Source organism: Gobio gobio (genome assembly GCF_949357685.1).
Source record: "Gobio gobio genome assembly, chromosome: 4".
Lineage (NCBI taxonomy): Eukaryota > Metazoa > Chordata > Actinopteri > Cypriniformes > Gobionidae > Gobio > Gobio gobio.
This window is the reverse complement of record NC_137100.1, coordinates 26383830-26401555: the sequence shown is the minus strand read 5'-3', so window position 1 is coordinate 26401555 and position 17726 is coordinate 26383830. Positions and strand designations below refer to the sequence as shown.

Genomic DNA, 17726 nt, shown 5'->3' with positions numbered 1-17726 from the left:
CTCAAGACATCAACGGACGAGAAAGCGTAACTTCAGGGAGCCAAGGTGCGCGTGTGGGTGGGTGAGGTGAGAATGGGTGTGTGGGCTATGTGTGTTATATCAACTAATAACAATCAATCAAAAAGGGACAGTCAGTGAGATAGATAGATAGATAGATAGATAGATAGATAGATAGATAGATAGATAGATAGATAGATAGATAGATAGATAGATAGATAGATAGATAGATAGATAGATAGATAGATAGATAGATAGATAGATACACTATTTTGAAGCGTTAAAAAGAGAAAATTTGAGAGCGAGTTGTATTATTTGAGTTTTTTTCCTTTTTCTCCAGGACACAATAAAACATTGATTGTTGCCGTTTGCTGACCCGTAAAATTTGGGGGCTAGATTTCCCTTCAAAACCGAGCATATAATTATGCAAATAGAGATCTGACAGCGATCTGGTGAAGTACTCCCGAAGACAAGGGCCTGGAGGAGTGACAGTCCAGCTTCAGCAAGTGCTCGGCTCTTTGAGAATAGTTCATATTTGGCGGCGCATGAGAGTATGGGAGGAGACGAGAGCGTGCGTGACAAAACGCGGATAAAATTGAAATATCAATCAAGAACGTCATAGACTTCTTTTGCAGTTAAGTGTGACTCTTGTGGAAGGGAGTGTGATGATAAAAAGTGTTGAGGATGAAATGAATACATTACCACAGTGTTTAACGTATGCCAATTCTAATGCGAGATATAGCTACGTTTTAGACACTGTCCGCATAGCTCTCATTCGTTTGCACAGAACCCACCACAGTTGACACACTTTAAGCTTTACAAATTTAAACGGTGTTAAAACAATTAGGCAACATCACAAAATTAGTTAAGAAAAAGAGAACCCTTACATGTCGAAAGTTTTTTAAATTGTAATTGTATACATGGCTTGGATATGGCTTGGATTTATTACTTCTGCTATATGAGTACAGCAAGCGTATATGCTTTTTCAGAAGTTAACATGAGTTTTCAAATTATTTTTTACAGTTATGTTTTAGGTAGTATCGTTGGCTAAATGGTGCGTCGCTAAGTTACTTAAAAATAAATTCATACAACAACACTTATGATAAACATGTTTTTTTTTAATTATTCTGAATTACACAACTTTTTTGTGGAGGGGAAAGAATAGTTGGTGTAACTGTCTTAATTGTAAAATAAAAAAAACACAAATCAATAAAAACACCTCACTATAAAATCTGGAATTCTTGCAGAAGAAATGTTAACTTGATTATTGATAAATAATAATAATAATAATAATAATAATAATAATGAAAACATTATATAAAAAAACTGTGAATCAACTTTATTTTTTTTTTAAACTTAGGCTATGTGAAAACTTTTTTCCCCAAAGTCAATGTGGCGCAAGACACCATTTTGTTGTCGTGATAAAAAAAAAAAAAAACAGAGTGGACCCCACGCTTGTATCAAAGCCATTTCATTAGTTTAAAAACAAATCACATATTCTGGCATTTTCATGAAAAATTCATATTTGTAAAAAGTACATTGAAAAGTTATTTACACCACTTGAATTATTCTTCAATTTGATAGCAAAAGGTATAAACTTGTTTTATATACAATTTCTTTGAAGTAGCCTATGAAACGAACCGCGAATTTAATTTCTAATTTACAAAGATGTATCCTACTATTATCATCATCATTATTTTACGTTGATCTACAGCCTCTCGTGCCATAATTTCCGCGGGTTACATGAGTTAAGGTCTAAAAAAGGCAGTTGGAACATAAAAAACTAGGTGCTGTAAGACATGGCTTCATTCGATACTTCTCCGTCTTTGACTGACACTTATTTTGGTTAACATTGGTCTCATTGTAAAGGCCTGGGCTCGATCTAGACACTAATATCAGCTTTCGTGATAGAGTTCCACAGCTGATACGTGAGAAGAGCGAGTCATTCTCCGAGCAGGCTCACCTTCCCTGGGAACAGAGCTGAGAGGAGAGCCGCTGGAGCAACAGGCTTTATCGGGCTCCGAGGATCTTTCCCCCGTCAGGTTGAACTTTAACCCGACAACTTCTTGGGTTGAAAGTGATGCCTTTACGATCATTACGTTGTAAATAAGAGTACCCTGTGCATTGGTGTCTTCAAGTGCAAGGTGAGATATGTCTATCAAACTGCTCGCAAAGGTGCAGTGAAAATAAATACATACAAATGAAGCATGTCATTATTGCAACAATTCAAATCAAAGATCGTTACACCCAATTTTATAAAGAATTTTGTTTAATTACAGCAAGTTTGGAGATCATTAATACACTCAAAATGATATGGAAACGAAGTAATCAGGGCACAAAACTGCCATCAATTCAAAGACTAACATATTTGAACGATTTATGAAAAGTGAAGTTAAAGTATGATCAATGTTTTCATTGAATGCATTCCCACCGAAAGCGATTAAAAACTTCTTCATACAATTTCAAACAATTACACTTGTGGAGCAAACAGCACAACTTCTCCAGAGGGACTAAAATGTTTCAATAAAACTTAGAATCTCATCGATTAAAATATTAATTGTTAAAACGAGTCATAATTTACAAACCAATTAGGTTTTCGATTTGGTTTAAGGCTGCACTTAGCGCGAGTGACATTCACATATGGCTTGTCAGTCTGCGCTTGAAAAATAAAATAAAATGAAAGATGAACTTTGTGTGTGCATTCCTAAGGCAACAATATTGGGGTTCGGAGTAAAGCCATTTTAACTAGACAGTATAAGCAACTTGCAGTTCATCAGTGGCATCTAATTAATATTGGCAAGTAGGCCTATATTAAAAGTTTAATTTGTTGTAAAAATAGTTTCAAAACATGAAAGCATCTGGGGTCTTGCATTTATTCCGTATAGTTACATCTCTATTTTGGATAAAAAAATTATATATGAAATCTGCACAAAGCACTATTTACATCGCTTACCTTCAGCAATCTAAATAACCAATTACAAGATCTATTTCTAAAAAGTGATGAGACCAGAGAGGCCTTTTTACTGAGAGATTCATTTTCAAGCTAAAGCAGAGTGATCTGTTGACATGCCTGAGCGACATATCTTTAAGCCTCTGCTAATACCACATTGTCCAGGAGACAATGTTTCTTGTCTTGGCCGAGACAGTAACATAACATGCTTTAGCAGGGGATGTCAATGAGGTGTTAAAACAGTCCGAATAGTCATGGACTCTGCAAAAAGGGCAGGTTACATTGGCAAACATCTTAAGGAATGGCTTTTGTACTTTGGATAACATTAAATCTCACTGATCCTGACGCATAGGAAGATATTCCCAGACTGACATATCTGCTCTGTTAATGGGAGATATTCCTAAAGGGATTTAAAAACAGAGGAGGATTCTTTAAATCTGTCATGCTGTCAATGGCTTACTTCATTGTAGTCATTCTTAATCTAGTCTTAAGATAGCCATTGAATGGATGTGTGAGTCTGCAAGTTGCGTTTTTCCTACTTTTTTAAGTGTTAGATGTATGAAACGAACAACCCGTAAGCCTTTAGCATCTGACATACAAAATTCCTTAGCGCTCCAGTATTTTAAATGCAAGTAAGACCCCGGTCAAAAAGAAACAACGTGGGGGGAAATCAAAGAGAGATACAAAGAATTTGCAGGCAGGCACTAGGACCTGCCAGACGTGTGTGTGTGCAGGTGCTTCCCAGGCATTAGCTCAGTTCAGGACAATGTCAGGATAATTAGAGGTGCATCAAGAGGCGGTGTGCGGCGCCGCCTGTCAGCCTTAATCTGGCCACCGATGGGCCACCACCAAATCCACACAGCGGCCCACAGGAGGCACAAGCAGTGAAGCCATATTGCTTTGACAGTTGCACTCATCCAGAAGTAATGCAAAACGCTATTCTGATGTATACAGGCTGACCCTACACTCCTCAGAGTTATACAATACACTGGGAGGAGGGCTTCAAGGAGGAATATTTGATAAAAAGAACAGAGGAGAAAAGCAACGATAAGAGGTTGACAAAGCTGGGCTCTAGGTTGGGATCTGTGAGCCCTCTATAAGTCTTCGTGTTTTATACGGTGGGAGCTGCGTGTGGTGACCGGGCTGGAGGAGGACTCATCCTCGTGCTCCTTAAGAGCATTGCTGAAGAACTTGAAGATGGACTGGAAGCTCTTCCATGATGTTAACTCGTGCTTCTCGGTACCTGCAAAACACAAAACACCAGGGTGGATGTGAAAAACATACTTTACAGTGTTTATAAATCACAGTAAAGGTAATAAGCCACATTTATATTTTAAAGTTCACACAAAAATGAAAACGGTCATTATTTACTCACTTTGTATGACTATTTATTCTCTGAAATTTGCAGAAATTGCACAACTTGTCACTGGGGCAGTACTCTTGTACTTGTAAAATGGTGCATATTAGTACCTAGATTAGTACCCTTACTACTATGAAACTTTTAGGGGTCAAAAAGTCCTTTTAAAGGTGCATTTTAGTGGCATCTAGCGGTGAGGTTGTGAATTGCAATCGACCAGCTATGGTAGCAGGCACAGGACAAAAACGTTGTGGTCAGCAAGAGCACAGGGTGACTAGCACTCTGTAGAGAAGTTTGTCTGTTTAGGGCAACTGCAGAAACATGACGATGCAAAATGCTCATTAACTACCCTCCTCATTCAATTTTTAAAGTTAGACATAAACCTTCTTAGTATTCCTCAATCAATTCATTCTAAACAATATAACAAGAAAAAAAAAAACCTGTTTTCCCATTCATTTTTTGTAAAAATTGAATTGGGTCGCTAATGACCTGAGGTATGTAGCAGTGCAAGTATATTTTTTTCTGCACAACAATAATTGAATCTTTGATGACTGAATAAGTGCAATTCATCTTTATTCCAGAAGGTGGAAATGTCTGATACACAATGATGAAGTGACGTTTCACTCATAGTTAGCGCAGGCAGAAAACCTAAGAACAGGAAGTATCATCAGCAAAACTTTAAATTGCTGCAGAGCAAGTACCAAACGCAATCAAACATTACTGTCACTGTCACTTGATGGTGGATCTGGTGAAGAAGCTGTCAGCAAAGAAAATATTGATTTTGAAGATGTTGAAAATGATAGTTTTGAGAATATGTTTGAGATCGCGAATATGAGCCAAATGCTGGGAAATGAGCTCTGACGAGGACAGTGATGATGGTATAAAAATCAAACTAAACCCTTCCAAGCTCCAACAGATAACACAATATGCTTTATTTAATCCTTCTGTAATTGTTACTCTAATATCAGGAGAGTTTTAGATTATCGCAACAGGTAGAGATCCATCCGTGTTAGATATAGATCCGGGTCGCTATAGACCCGAATATGTAATAATGATTGGCTAAACATTCATGCATTTAAGGGTTAATGTTCTGCATAAAAAAGGAAGTCATGCAGGTTTGGATGAGGGCGAGTAAATGGTGATAGAATTTTTGGCCGAACTATACCTTTAACACTTCCTACTGAGGTCTCTAGGGCACTTAGATGATGAGAGTGATATGCGAGGGACCGTTCATACTCTAAATAGTTTAGTATGTCTGTTGGCAAGCAAAATCTTTGGACCCAGTGTCGTGTGCTGTGTTCAGACACAACGTTTTCCATCTATTAAGATACTGCACACTTAAGGACAATGGATGGAAAGGCTACTATCCATGGAAGGTTACATTTTCTCTCTTGATTTCGATACACCTATCAGTTAATCCACAAAACGGCTCAGTTTTCCCTCTGTGGCAGCAGGTTAAAGAATTCCCATGTTTGGGTCATTGGATCCAGGTGAAGTGACATGAACACCTAAAGTCCTCATCGGACCTTTCAAAGTCCCCCAAGAGCCATTCACAGCCCTCATAATGCAGCACTTTCAGGCAGGTAGCGTCTGGCACGGAAGCTCCAAAGAAGTACATTTGGTCTGTTTATTTATTGGGCTATTTGTGAGAACGGTTGAATAGACCTTCGGCTAGATTAATTCCACTTTGAACCATTCACAATGTACGCAGCTTAAAGCGTACGACTGCCTTGATACACGTCTGCATCAGTTTGTGTGGAACAAAGAGGATCAGACTGCAGTGCTTTTCCCCCTCAATCATGATTTTTCATTCTTTTCCCTCAACATTGCAACTGGTGCATGAACTTGCCCGGAGGGATCCAATTAAAGACCAACTTTAAGGCCCATGCCAAAAGTGTACTCAGATGGCCATGATATTGACCTCCATGTTTATTACATTGACCCCAGTCTGGGTAGTATTGATGAAGATAGCCGTGGTGTGATGGGAAAGAGGTGTGTGTGTGTGTGAGAATGTTGAGTCTCTCTAGCTCGGCCAATGATCAGTGCCTCAGGTCAAGTTTACCAAGCTGACGATCAGCGAGTCGATACCTTCTGCCCAAACAATCTCTTTAGTGGTGTAGGTCCTGGCACAACACCACTCTAGAGGAGAAGACATTGCCTCCACTGCTCTTATTTATAATTCATACCCAATTTGGAGCAGACAGCTTTTACTTTCCCTCCACTCCAGGCCCCCTCACCTTTCCCAACTAACCTTTTTATTTGTCTCTCTCTTTCTCTGTTTTTTTTTTTCAGGACCAATTAATGGCGAAGGGTTCACTTTTTGTTACCTTGAACCTGTGGTGAACCCCTGATCGACGAGAGCGACTCATACTGATCCCAGCCACGGGGTCAGCTACAGTGCGTCTCCGAGCAGATATGCAAATGCGGCGAGCCCCCGTGGCGACCCTGTGGGAGCTCCGCCCCTGCCGGCGACATCACCTTTGATGAGGGTTCACAAGCATGCCACACTAATGACCCTTTATTACTCTACCTTGCCATCTCTTAATTGCCAAGATGTGTTGAGTGTAATCAATAGTGTATGTGTGCCGCGGTGTGTCACGGTTACGTCATTTACTCGCATAGGCACACAAAGAATGGGAAAGAGGACAGCCGTGCCTGGCTAGCCCACAAATTAAATGAATGCCATTTAAAGAGGTGGCCATTGATTAAATGTCATCTTTCAATAAAGAGAGCAATGTCTACCACATAGAAGTAGGAAAAGCCTCTTGTTCTGGTCCTTTAGTTTTTTTTCCTTCTCTTTCACAAGCTTTTCTGTTCATCTGGGGGATTTATAAAAAAAAATTGAGTTCTTAAAAGTAAGAGGGATGGGCCTTATAATTCCTTTCATGTCTTACAAATAATGGCACGCTACTATTAAAAATCCATTAACATGCAATTGGGAAAGAGACTATTAAAGCAATGACAAAACTTTTATGCTGCAATTACAGCACATGGAAATTATGACAATCAACAAAATTAACTTTTATTAAATTACATAAAATGCTTTTATTTCCTATGATAACATTTTATTAATCAGTTTAATTAATCACAATTTTATTAATTGTATTGTAACACTTTACAATAAGGTTCACTAGTTAACTACATTAGTTAACATGAACTAATAATGAACTGCACTTATGAAGCATTTATTTACCTTTGTTAATGTTAATTTCAACATTTACTAATACTTTGTTAAAATCTTGTTAACATTAGTTAATGCACTGTGAACTAACATGAACAAACCATGAGCAGCTGGATTTTTATTAACTAACATTAACAAAGATGATCAAATACAGTAACACATGTATTGCTCATGGTTAGTTTATTATTAACCTTGTAAAGTGTTAAAAATTGTATTAAATGCAAAATGCATTGGCCAGTAAATAAAGAAATATTTTTGTATGTATTTTAAAAGAAGAACAATTATATTTACATATATATATTTTAAAATAAAACTAAATTTATTTATTTATATTTATATATATATATATATATATATATATATATATTTATTTATTATATATATATACATATATACATACATACACACACACACTATATATATATATATATATATATATATATATATATATATATATATATATATATATATATATATATATATATATATATATATATATATATATATTTATTTATTTATTTATTATATATATACATACATACACACATACACACACACACACTATATAAACACACACACACAACCGGTCAAAAGTTTGGAAACATTACTATTTTTAATGTAAGAACTATTTTATGTCAAGCCTCATTTATTTGATCAAAAATAGTTGTGAAATATTATTAAAATTTAAAAGAATGGTTTTCTATTTTAATATACTTTAAAATATAATTTAGTTCTGTGATGAAAATCTGAATTTTCATCAGCAATTACACCAGTCTTCAGTGTCACATGATCCTTCTGAATAAAAAGTTATATAAGAAAAATATAATATTTACAGACATAAGCTAATAAACAAATAAACAAGCAGCCCCCCCCCCCCCCCCCACACACACACAGATTGACAGCTTAAGTACTAAACCTGACAATTCAGTAACACCCAAATTCTTAAAGATGATAATGTAGAAAATCAAATAAAATTACATGTACAAACTGCTGTGCTTTCTGTGAGCATCATAATTATGAATTCTGCATGTGTAATTGTGCAATTAGAGAAAGAGCTGCACCTTTTGAACTAGTTTGAGTGAAAATACTCCAGCAGGCATCCACACGACCCCGACACCCCTCACAACATAAAAATGCTTACACACACTATGCTTTGATATCCTCATCTTTAACAATGCACCTCACAGTATGAGCACCAACCCACCAGCGCTCACACCAGGCCACTGTTATCAGCGTTACTTCACAGGACTCCATTTGACCACTGTATTTGTAATAATGAAGCTTCATATTTCACTACCCCGTTAAGACGTCTTCCAGATGCAGATCCAAATCTTTATAATGAACCATTACATGATTCAGCTGGATACCTTTGAGGGTAATTTAGTAGTTCTTTGATCTCACTGTGACAAATAGCGTTTGAAATATAGTGTCCCGGTGACAAGCACACTTTCTCTCTCTCTCTCTCTCTCTCTCTCTCTCTCTCTCTCTCTCTCTCTCTCTCTCTCTCTCTCTCTCTCTCCTTTATACACACACACGCGCACGCACACACAAACACAAGCACTCTTTCAACATTCATGTCAACAATAAATCAAGGAAGACAGGCTTTAGCTATCGGCAATTCCTTTTTCTCCCCTCACCAAAAGCGTTACAAATGGTAATCGCGTGTGATGGTAAAATGCTCATGAGTGAACGATGCTCGAGTGAATGAGCAGTCAAAGCACCGCCGCAAGTAACACTCGGAGAGAGTAAAAAGTATCAAAGTGTGCTGATTGTAATTGGTCTCCATCTGTAGCGTGGCATTCAAATGCGCCTCCTAATTGATTGAGCACAACTGGCATATTCTATTTATTTGTCAAAATTATTTGATTTCATTGCCAGGCATTTTACATGTTGTAATTACACAGTTGTTGAAAAATTACGGTATCTGATATTCTAGTAATTAAAATATTTCAACCTCTAATTGTTTTAGCGTGATTGTTTGCAGTTATGGTAGCTTTACGTTTGGGTGCGTGCGTGAGTGTCTTCCTTACGTACATTGCACAATTATATCCTCGACTTATACTTTTACTCCAAACTAGGAGGAACTATAGTCAGAGTAACACTAGCAGGGGGAAACTATACTTTGCACGAGGCTGCGGAGTCTATTTGCTATCTGTGTCCCTGTTGGCATAGGGGTTAGATTTCCAGTCCTAACGCTCTCTGATATTTGTTTGCTCTATGCTCTAGCGGTTTGGCGGTTTCGCCATGCATGCCTGAACATCTGAGAGGCGATCTGAGAGAGTCGGCTCGAGGACAAACGAGGCCAGAACAGGTGTCAACGTTCTAGCGCGCCGTGTTAACGCGGCTCTCCGTTGATGGAGATGCTACGATTCGTGACACAACTAATTAAATCTAAATATACTCTATAGCCAACCCCCACCCGTCAGTCCCCCAACGCATAAACCCACTGCCCTCCGAGAACACGACTCATCCCTCTTCACGTTAGATGCCAGGAGCGAATATTACCGTTGCAACTAGAGCGTGCTTTGTTTGCATTATATCTAATTAAATTAATGCATTTGAAAAAAAGCACTTAAAATTGCAAATAGAAAAGGGAAAAAATATGCACGCACACCTACGATTTCATCAAAAAGTCTCTCTGTCAATTGCCCGAACGTAGGACCTGCCTGCCGTTGGGTTCCCCTTGTTTTCCCCCCTCCTCTGCCTCTTTTAATTACTTTACTTGTTATTGTTGTAAGAGCAAACAGAGGCAGAACTCATTACACATCCATAAATGAGAAAGCGAACGTGTGGCTTCAGGGCCTGCTGAGAGAACCTACAATTCACTTATAAAGTTGGAAACAAAACGAGAGGGGGTAAAGAGTGAGTGAATGAAGGGAGAGAGGGAGACGAATGCTATGAAATGAAGTTTCATTCCACTCTTTTCACATTATTCAAGTTTGGAAAGGAGGAAAGGCTGCAAGAGAATGAGCTCCAGAACACATTTCCAGTGTGCGTCCCTGAGCTGCTCCTCCCTTGCAGCGGTGCAGTTTTTTTTTTTTTTTTTTGAGAGAGAGAGAGAGAGAGAGAGAGAGTGGGCGCCTTGACTTAGCTGTAATAAAGCCGCCAGATTTTATAGAGCTGGAATGGAGTCTTTACGAGATAACCGGAGAGCAGGGGCCAGTGTGGGATGTGTAGCGCAAGTGTTTGAGACTCTGGGGGACACTAAGTCAAATCATACCGCAGGTTACTGTACCCACCAAAGGCACCCATAACTATTGGCAGTGGCTTATTCTGTTGCAGCTTTGTGAGTATTCAGGAGAGAAAATCTAATGATGGCGCTTGGGTGTCTGAATCCGTTTTACCAGTCTGACTAAAGCTAGTCATTAGCCCAGGCTAGCACTTTGCAAGAAGACTAGCGCTTCATTATCCAGCCTGACTGTGCCCACTCTGTTTGCTCCTCGATAGAATAGCCTGTAATAAAGGAAATCAAGAATCACAGAGGAATTCAAAAATGACAAACCAGACAGCGGAGAAGGAACACAGATAGCAAGGCTAATTTGAGGGCTAATTTGTTAGCAAGTCAAATAGCCTAAGTCCACAGTAGCATAATTAAGTTAGCCGCAGATAAAAATGCCTGCAGATGTCAGAGCCGACTCCAGAGGGGAAAGCGAAAAATAAACAAGAATGACGGAGAGACCCGGAGTGCAAACAACTCCTAAGCCCCAGTTGCTCATCATTACAGTACTAGAATATTCATTAAGGGGTCTGTGGAAGAGTGACCGAAGCCTTACGGTTAAGGTAAAAGCGATGAATGAACTCTGCTTTAGCACTGATGTGTTTCGCAGCACTTACAAATAGTACTTTGACGTATGCCATCGATATTGAGGATATCAAGTAATGCATGCTAAATAAGGTTACAATTGTTTTAGTGCTGCATGGGCAATCGATTAATCGCGATGAATCGCATCCAAAATAAAAGTTTGTGTTTACATAATATACTGTGAATAATTATAATGTATACATAAATACACACTCCTTCATGTATATATTTAAGAAAATGTATATACTGTATATATAATATAATGTATCATATAATATAATTATATATATATATATAAATATAACATTTTTCTTAAATATATACATGGAGGAGTGGATTAATCGATTGCCCGGCACAAATTTTTTGTAAAAAGTCATTAATGCATTTACAATATAGAAGCTACATTTTCAAATAAGTAACACATTATTTTTCTATTTATTTAATGAAAAATACAAATGAAAAATATTTTAAAAATAACGCTGGTCATGTGAAAATAGAAAGGGAAAGTTCTTGTTGTACCAGATAAAACAGAAATTAATTTTGAATAAATAAATAAAAAATAAACTCCCCCAAACTAAACGTTGTTTTTTTTTGTTGTCAAAAATGCAGAATTTGATGGGTAAACATTTGTCAAAACAGAACAAAAGAAAAAAAAAGAAAAGAGAAGAAAATAAAAGAATGGTATAGCCATTGCACACTTTATTAGTTATAAATGCACACATGGTCAATATTCTGTATAGGCAAAAATATATTCTTATATAAATTCATTAATAATAATAAACTCTTTAAAAAAATTACCATTTGATTTCACAAAAAGGTGAGAAAGGGGGTGGAATAAGAGCTGTCGCAAATGAACTGAGGATTAATGAGGATCTGTGATCAACACTGTGCAGGTACACAGAGGGTTAATTCACACAGGCTTTAGCACCAGCACAAGACAGCGTGTCAAGAGTGTACAATAACACAGCACATCACTTGCAAAATTGCACATACAGAGATGAGAGGTGTTAGATACTGTTTGATGAAATTGGCACTGCAGACAAAAGCCCTCCAAAAACCGTCAATGCATTTGGATTCAGTACATGGGGACATTTGCGATGGTGACCGCGTGAACATTTGCACATTTCCACTGAAATTGTTGACAACATCAAACATCACTGCATGTGCATCATTTGACACAACTCTCTGGTCAATTCCATTTTTTTTTTTTTTTTATTATTCTTTCCTCTCTCACATTTGAAAATATGGACAGAGTATCTACAAAACAGTACATTTAAAAGCCCAAACGGGATGCAGCTTTAGTCTCTATTTAGATAAGGCTACAAAGACATGACAAGATGCTACAAATCAGATAAAATGAAGAAAACAATAGCAATCCTTAGAAAAGGCAACAACCTTCTTCCAGTGCTTTTCCCCTTAAACCTGTATTCTGTTTACAAACCAGATATAACAGACTTCCAGTGAAAAGTAATATTTATATGTCCACCAAGAGTGAAAATTTGCCTGCCCAGATTGATAGAAACCAAATGACCAACAAAATACGACTTGTCTTACAGCACCTGGGTAGGACGCAATGTTAGAGAAAGTACACACTGCCATTCAAAAGTTTACCGTTCACAATTTTTCAAATGTAATTTATTTCCATGATGGCAAAGCTGAATTTTCAGCAGCCATTTCACGCAAGTTACACATTACTATGTACTACTTATTATACTTTGAACAGGAAATTATGCATAAGTAACTAAGCCTAAACCAAACCCTAACCCAAAGCATAATTCTATAGTAAGTACATGTAGTAAATTAATATTACTCAGTACTTATTTGATTAAGTACAATGTAACTACGTCACCTTAAAATAAAGTGCAACCGCCATTTCTCCAGTTTTCAGTGTCACGAGATCCTCCAGAAATCATATTTCTTATTATTATCAATGTTGAAAACAGTGCTGCTTAATATTTTTGTGGAAACAGTGATACGTTTTTTTCAGTATTTTCAAAAGAACAGCATTTATGTAAAATAGAAAACTTTTGTATCATTATAAATGTCTTCACTGTCACTTTAGATCAATTGAATGCATCTCTGCTAAATACAAGTATTAATATATTTAAAACTTTTAAACTGCAGTTAGATACAGTTGGTCTGACTCACACCATATAATCAAAGAGACCTGATGACAAAATAATGTTATTTCAGTAACTCTCCAACCTAGATGCCCTCACTTCCTAATACAGAGACCTCCACACTAAACCTGATGAGCATCTTCTGAAGTAACAGAGGAACCCTACAGTTGCTGCTACCTTGATAACACTGCCTGAGAAAGTGTGAGAGAGAGAAGGGGTGCAGGAAATCAATGGCGGATCAATACATAAATAAGAACACAGTGCTTGAGTGTGTTTACTAAAGGAGCAGCAGGAGTCAGGGGCCGAAGAGAGTTCAGCAGTCATGCAGCATCCATACCAACACTGTGTAAACTAAAGAAGACAATGGATTCTGCTAACAGTGAGATAGGTCTATGAAATGGGTGTGTTTGTAGACTGATTCACGAAAATTGATTTTTGTGCTGGACATATTTCAAGCCTTGGTTTAGTTGGAAGGTGTGAGCGCATGTGGGATGATGCAACAGAGTGTAAATCAAACCACAGGCTAATGCAGAGATTGAGTCAAGCACACGACGCAGCAGGACAATAATTGAAGAAACCGACTTAGCAAAGTATTATTACATGTACACTGCATCGGCTCAAGTTCAAAGTTTTTTTGGTTTTTTTTTTCATTTCAAGGTGGATGCCTTAACCCAATTCAAGGTCTGTGTTGTGCTTTTCATAATTCATCTTTTTTCGAACAGCTTAATGGAGAATCGTTTCTTAATGCACCCCGTGAGCCAAAGGCAACTTCGGCAAGGGGGAAAAAAAACAAAAAAACTTCATAAGATATTCAGGTGAACAGGGAACCTTGAAAGGAACCATATTTTGATGGGGCAGCCCATTGTCCTCTGAGATACTTCAACACAGGTATACTGAGAAAAACAAAGAATGTGTATGGTGACATTTCTGTACAATTATATTACAATGCTTCTTACAAGTTTCAACTTAAAACCTAAATTTGTTTTGTAATTTGATAATATATATATATATATATATATATATATATATATATATATATATATATATATATATATATATATATATATATATATATATATATATATATATATATATATATATATATATATATATATATATATATCCCCTCTAAAATTCCCTCATGTATCGCGAGTTACAGAGTATGTATGTAAGACTAGTGTCAAATTAATTTAATAGACCCTTTTCACATTTCTGGGTTTCTCAGAGCGGAAGTCGTCATAGTTGGGTTAAATTTTATAGCGGTGAATGAGAGTATACATTAAATATATTTTTTGTGTCCCCATATGCTCAAATAGCAAAAGAAAAACTCCAAAATAGTGATTTCACATTTTTCAAAAAGAGGGAAAAAAGTGAGTGAGATTGATAACGGCAGTGAAAAGAGATAAAGATGTTCATTTTTACCTGTGTTAGAAACACCCTCATAGCAGCGGTTACTTGTTTTTTTTGTAATTTGATGCAAAAGTAATATAATACAAAGTATTAGTGTTATAAATGTACATACATAAAAACTTTGCAGGATTTACGATAATGATAACCGTTAAAACCCGTCATCACAGTCTGTGAAAAGGGTCTATAAATTGTTAAATCATTTAGTACGGCAGTATAGTCTTTAAAGTCCATTCTAAAACGTCTAGTAGCCATACAGACAGTGGTCAGTGAAGCACCCCTCGCTGACTAGCTGGCATAGTTTGCAGTTGGCGTCGCTCACTAACACAGTGGACTTGGAAGTGTGATCTGAAGCTGGATTACTCGCTCCAAAACTAAGTACACAGCATTCACATGTGTTTAGCATCGCAAGAGTGCTCCATGACATACTTTCCAGGTGGAGCTTTCAGAAGGCTGTCTCCTCCAACCCAAGTGGAGGCAAAGGAGGGCGATCAGCCTCTCGCTGTGCTGTCATCTGTAATTACGGGGGCATCTTCAGAGCGGCCCCATGCAAAGCGGGTGGCAGACAGGCTAGCGGCTAATGCACGGGACCCACACTTCACATCAGCGAGGAAGGCAGGCTGACCTTGCTTGCCTCACATTAGCACTCTTATCTGGTGCGTGTGTGTATGTGTGTGTTGTGTGGCTGTGTGGAGGTGTAGGAGATAGTCCTGGAGTGGGCCGCAGGGGCGGGGAGGAGCAGAAATAGATCACTTAGGGGAACAAAGTGTAATTAATGGGTGGAGAGAGATAAGAGTACCCTGGCCACTATCTGGGAATGTGCTAATGGGGTTCACACACACTCAGCATGAGCAGGGGATGACCCCGGACAGAGTGTGTGCGCGTGTGTGTGTAAAAGAAGACATGATGTGTACTGATGCCACGGATATGAGCGAGTGACCGTGAGTGTGTGGCGAGTGAATACTTGTTTTGATTTCATTTCATTGATATAATCGAAATATTTCACTGTGGTGCTGGTTGATGTGTTTAGAATGTGTGAACATACAGTATATGAAAAGTGAACCATTTCTCCATGTGCATTTACCCTTTATTCCGACTGAAAGCATAACAGGCTTGTGTGACCTAGCTAATGTTACAAAAGAGGTGCTTTGTTGGCTGTAACAAGGGCATTGAATTTAGAAGGGACATGTCCCTACCAATATTCAGCGATACTGAATTATCCCTAGCAAAAATTGTGTTCAGAAATGTAATTATATACCACTGTAATGGGTCCAATGTCAAAGCAAATACATATAACTATGACATCTGCTCTCTTTTAAGGATGTGCATTTAGTGCATGGACAGAGTAAGGTAAGTGTTTGACCTACGGAATGTATGAAGCAAACTGTTAGCTGTTAGCGGTTTGTGTATCAATCAGATGCACATGAAAGTTGTGTTTGTTTCTACAGCAACAGACTCTCAGTTGCGTTTTCTTTCAGAATCATAATTGGTTAAGTTAATTTTTTATATTAAAAATAAGCAATGTGCAGAGTCAACAAGTGTGCTCTGAACCGCCAAACCCAGGCAACCTTCTTCCATTGCTCCGTGGTCCAGTTCTGATGCTCACGTGCCCACTGTTGGTGCTTTCAGCGGAGGACAGGGGTCAGCATGCGCACCCTGACTGGTCTGCGGCTATGCAGCCCCATACTGTGATGCACTGTGTATTCTGACACCTTTCTATCAGAACCAGCATTAACGTCTTAAGCAATTTGAGGTAGAGTAGTTCGCCTGTTTGATCGGACCACAAGGACCAGCCTTCCGGTCCATTGATGTGCATCAATGAGCCTTGGTCGCCCATGACCCTGTCACAGGTTCACAACTGTTAATTCCTTGGACCACTTTTGATAGATACTGACAACTGCAGACCGGGAACACCCCACAAGAGCTGCAGTTTTGGAGACGCTCTGACCCAGTCGTCTAGCCATCACAATTTGGCCCTTGTCAAATTCACTCAAATCCATACACTTGCCCATTTTTCCTGTTTCTAACACATCAACTTTAAGGACAAACTGTTCACTTGCTGCCTAATATTTCCGACCCACTAACAGGTGCCATGATGAAGAGATAATCAGTGTTATTCACTTCACCTGTCGTAATGCTATGCCTGATCGGTGTATTTTAAATTTAAACCCTGAAATTGCAATAAAACTAAAGCATGTATGTCTGTTCCAAATTTGAAGTTGATATCACAAAAATTGAGCCCACTAAATGGTTTTAAAGTACTAATTCCATGGTAAGGCATTGTTACAGGATACATTTTAAATGTGTTTAAGCTTTTTTTAATTTGATTAATAAAATATGTCAAATGTCTTTTTTTAAATTACCTTTAAGCAGGTGTTACATGACGGCAAAGGTAATGAAAATAAAAAAAATATGCACAAATAAAACTATTCAATAAAAACTGGATATTCCAAAATATCCCATATCAGCCGATAACCGTTATGGTACAGATATATCATGCATCCCTACTAAAAACGAAAAAAAAACTCCCAAGTTGACTATTCAACCATCCAGAGCCACCTCTACACACAAGACAATTTCAACAAAGTCAGATTCCATTCTGGAGTCAATGTGCTCTTGTTTTCAAAAAGGATTTGCAGTCTAACGCATAAGAGGAAACAACTAGAACATGTTGTTACAGTCGCCACATTCCCCTTCTTCACAACACAACACACCCACACAGAACACACGTCTTTCACATCAAACCCATGAACGATGTTATTACACTTGGCTCAGTGGCAGGGCTTCAAATGAAGAGGACATTAATGTTTACATTGACTGAAGGAACAAGGAAAGCACAACAGTCAGCTTAAGGTCAGTCCACAGTGACTAAAAGGATGCTAATTGAGAGGAACTTCCTAACAACCTCCTGT

The 17726-nt window shown here is 37.9% G+C and overlaps 1 protein-coding gene across 2 annotated transcripts in view; it reads right to left on the bottom strand.

Annotated features, from left to right (window-relative positions):
- Positions 1 to 2215: 2215 nt before the first annotated feature.
- Positions 2216 to 17726, bottom strand: part of arb2a (ARB2 cotranscriptional regulator A) — a 227044-nt gene continuing 211533 nt past the window's right edge. The window contains exon 11 of one of the 2 annotated variants that reach the window (XM_079813949.1): positions 2216 to 4190. In XM_079813949.1, coding sequence (XP_079670075.1) covers positions 4042 to 4190 — 149 coding nt within the window. In that variant the 3' untranslated portion in view covers positions 2216 to 4041. The remainder of the gene's footprint in view (positions 4191 to 17726) is intronic. The other variant, XM_079813948.1, reaches the window with a different exon arrangement.